This window comes from Lepidochelys kempii, chromosome 1, assembly GCF_965140285.1.
Source record: "Lepidochelys kempii isolate rLepKem1 chromosome 1, rLepKem1.hap1, whole genome shotgun sequence".
Lineage (NCBI taxonomy): Eukaryota > Metazoa > Chordata > Testudines > Cheloniidae > Lepidochelys > Lepidochelys kempii.
In genome coordinates this window covers 247,729,021-247,733,111 of record NC_136380.1, presented here as the reverse complement: position 1 = coordinate 247,733,111, position 4,091 = coordinate 247,729,021, and the positions used below count along the sequence as shown (strand labels likewise).

The 4,091-nt window shown below is 40.8% G+C and overlaps 1 protein-coding gene across 1 annotated transcript; it reads right to left on the bottom strand.

Moving 5' to 3' along the window:
* Positions 1-1,100: 1,100 nt before the first annotated feature.
* Positions 1,101-2,510, bottom strand: CHRM2 (cholinergic receptor muscarinic 2). The gene has a single exon (XM_073330001.1). It carries the CDS (start codon positions 2,508-2,510, stop codon positions 1,101-1,103), a length of 1,410 nt encoding a protein of 469 aa, XP_073186102.1.
* Between the last annotated feature and the right edge of the window lie 1,581 nt (positions 2,511-4,091).

The following is a 4,091-nucleotide window of genomic DNA, read 5'->3' as shown; positions in this document are numbered from 1 at the left end:
TCTCTCTGTTGGAAATTAAGATGGACTTTCTTATGTTAACCTTTCACCTCTGGGAGCCACAAGCAAATCCTGGACATAAAGTCTGTGCCTACTGGAAATGGATATAACTCTGTCGTTACCTATTAACAACTGCTCTTGCTGGTCTCAGCTTACTTCCTTGATTTGGGCCACATGGTTGTTAATTTGATGAAAACTTCTAATTCACAGCAGGCTTTGATTTTCAATCCTTATGCCCTGGGCAGGGAGGTGCAAAAAAGAAGAAAAGGCTGACTGAAGAAAAATTCAACTTCCTGGGGGATAGCACATAAAAGAGCTTAAGTGAGCTAAATTATCAAAGACGTTGGCTTATAAGGGCCTCAAGACACTCTCTGTGGTACAGCAAGCTGGAAAGGACCTCCTTTTTTCCCTTTTATTTTCACTGGCACCATGGGATCAACCCCCCCAGTAGAAGAAAGCTGATATGCTTGGAACAATGGATAGTGAATCATGGGATTCATGGTGAGATAAAGAATATTTTTGTCTGATATATTTTTGGTGATGGGAGACAGGTAAAGATAATATATTAGCTGTCATAGTTAGTCTACCTTTAAGATTCTCAACATGAGACCCTGACAAAAATAATTGTCAGCTTTTAACTTTGGAAATAATCTTTGCAAGGTGAGTTTGAATTGCTCAGTGTCCCTCTATTTCATCTTGCCTCCCCTCTCCAGTTAGTTATGTTTTATTGGTTGTCAAAGTGTCCTTACATTTTTTCCTTCAGACAGACAGACACATACACAAAGATTATTGTTATTCTATAAGAATGGACAAAAATCATAGACTCAAAAAGCCCTTCTGCATGATACCAACAGAAACAAGGAACTGTGCCTCAAGTCCACATTCCCTACTGACCACTCATTCAATCACCACTTCCCCAAGATCCACTGATAATAATAATAATTTAAAAAAGGTTTTAAGTGCAGTTCTCAAAGACAGAGCTGACACCCCAGGTCAGTGAATCCACTAGGTTCCTTGATTGCATGTTCCACACTAGAGAATAAAGTGCTATGGCATTGTTTTTTAAAACTTGGAACTTTTCCCCTCTTTCATTTTTTCATTTTTTACCTTGTGGCTCCTATGTTCTTGTAATGACACATAAGAAGGTGCTTAAAGGTTTTCTTAAAGGTAGCATTGCAAAGCGCGTAGCAGGCAGGGTTGATGGTGCTGTTGATATAACAGAGCCAGTAACCAATAGTCCATACAGTGTTGGGAATGCAGGAGACGCAGAAGCTGTTGATGAGCACCATCACATTGTATGGTGTCCAGGTAATGATGAAGGCCAAGAGAATAGCTAAGATAGTCCTGGTCACTTTTTTTTCTCGAGAAGGGGGTGGTTTCTTTTTGGCTGGCTGCTTGGTCATCTTGACAATTTTACGGGCCACATTGTTTTGCTTCTCATCCCCATTTTGGCCATTAGTACCTACAATCTCCACGGTGGTGTTGGTTGGGGCACAGCAGTCACCCTTTTGGGACTTACTAACTATCCTAATGCACGTCAGCTTGGAATTCTCCCCTTTCAAGTGGACTTGGGAGACAGAAGCCTTGGTGGCCTCTTTGGTAGCTTCATCCTCCTTCACATTGGAAGCAACCACGCTGATGGAAGTGGAGTCATTAGAGCTCTCCTTCTCCTCCCCTGGAATGCAGTTCTCTGTCACAGCCTCTCCTGTGGCTTTACCATTCTGAATTTTGCTGTGCTCCAACCCATCCTCACTCGTTGGGATGTTGTTATTGTTTGGTTTCACTATTTTACTTTGGACCAAACTGGGAGAAACTGGATCCTGGGTTTGTGCTGGTTCCTTTTTTCCCTTTTTTATTCTGCTCTTGCTGGCACGAGATATCTGCCAGTAGAGGATGGTCATGATGATAACGGGCAGGTAGAAGGCTGCAATAGCAGTGCCAAAGGTGACAGCAGCATTGGAAAAAAACTGGATGTAGCACTCCCCGTCAGGAACAGTTCTTCCCCCAACGATGAACTGCCAGAACAGAATTGCAGGCGCCCACAAGATGAAGGACAGCACCCAAGCAGCTGCAATCATCATACCCGCCATCTTAGTGGTCCTCTTTACAGGGTACGACAGAGGCTTGGTGACACAAAAATATCTGTCAAAGCTGATGATGAGAAGGTTCATGACAGAGGCATTGCTGACCACATAATCAAGAGCCAGCCACAGGTCACATACCACGGGCCCCAAGGGCCAGTAGCCAATCACAGTGTAAAGTGTGTACAGGTTCATGGAAAAGACACCAATAATCAAGTCGGCACATGCCAAGCTGAACAGGAAGTAGTTGTTGACAGTCTGCAGGTGCCTGTTGACTTTGATGGACACCATGACCAGGATGTTCCCAATGATGGTCACTAGACTGAGAGATCCTGCTACCAGGACTATGAAGACCACCTCAACAGTTTTATAGGGACTCCCCAGTGCCATAACATCCTCGGCAGAGGAGTTTATGTAAGTTGAGTTATTCATTTCTGTGTCTCTAACAAGAAACCTGATGACCAATTATCACTTAAACCTGCAGAGGAAAGAAAACAAAAGAAATATCATTATTAAATTAGCCCTTTGATTCTGGCAAATGGAGCCCTGAAAAAATGTGTATGGAAAAAACTTCAATGTAGCAGATTGTGGTCTGGCAGAACCACACGGGCATGGTTTATCTAAAACATTCTGCTGTTTGCCATTTTCTATTGGGAATAATATATAGAGGTGATTAAATTAAAGCTTGAACAAGGATGCAAAATTTGGATCCAGATCTAGATTTTGGACACACTAATATGCATATTTATTCAGATCCAAGGTTTTTTCTTGTGACCCATTATAAAACTGAGAACTAATCACAACATTTGGAACTGAATCTCAGTTTCAAGTCCCGTCCCGTCCCCCCCCCACACCTCCAAAGTTTAGGCATGTTCTGATCCAGGGTTAAGGTTCAAGACCATATCTAAATTAAATCTCTCTTGGGAAGTTCATCAAAGAGTTGTTAAAATCTGGAATGAAGATGAATTTTATTTGGAATTGGATGGTAAAGGGTAATAAGTTTCTCTCTGTCTTGTAAGGTGCGATGAGGAAGGCTTCTATGAGGTCCATAGAAAAAACGGGTGTAATTTCTCCCAATAATTTGCAAATATTACATACCAGTTACTTCTTTTCAGAGTCTGAAAAGAGGCTGGCACTGCATGGGAAACTGAAAATTTTCCCTGCTGCCCAGATGCCCTGCTGATATAAATATGCATAGCTCCATTGAAGTCAATAGAGTTAAGCAATTTCTACCAACTGAGGATCTGTTCATCTAATTAGCATACATACTGATTTGTTTCTATCAAGTCCCCCCCCCAGATTTCACCAAACTTTTTAAAAGTATTTCTGTATAGTCTCTTTCCTGTTTTTGCATGAAAAAAATGCTTTTTTAACATGAAGAGTTAGTTATCTAATGCTTATCCTCTATTTGTCACAATCCTCTGTTTTGTGACATAATAAGTGGTTGAAATCATTGATGTCACAGAGAACTGAGATGTAAGGCATGAAACGATTGCAGGTGAACCATAAAAAAACCAAAAAATCCAGTTTTGTTCATATTTACCAACCTGTTTTCTGCCTTATAAAACACACGGTCAGCACTCAATAAATAAAAGTAAAATACTAGTAATATACATTTGATAGGTGAACAAGTGTTTTTGGTTATACAGCATCCTTTTCTGTGTCTCCCTCTGAAATCAATACAATGCAACGGAATTGTCAGTGCAGTCTCTGAGTGTACATTATTTATGTGTTGTATTCAAGGGATTATTACGGCATGAAGGCCAGATGTGACAAAGAAGTTAGATTGTTTCTAGTTGGAATGTTTTCCAAAGTTTTCCCAAGGCATCAGATCTTTAAGATGGAGCTTTTAAGTTTGGGTGAGTGACTAAAGGAAGAAAAAAATCCACTTAACTTACATAATGCACGTATACTGCCCTAGGAGATCAAGAGTTTCGTTCTGTGGTCCTTGCTACTAACCAGGTGCCATATATGCACATATAATCCATATTTCATAACCAGGATGATCCATTT

Excerpts from the sequence above, each read along its gene's own strand:
- CHRM2 (XM_073330001.1), bottom strand. The coding sequence starts at position 2,510 with ATGAATAACTCAACTTACATAAACTCCTCTGCCGAGGATGTTATGGCA.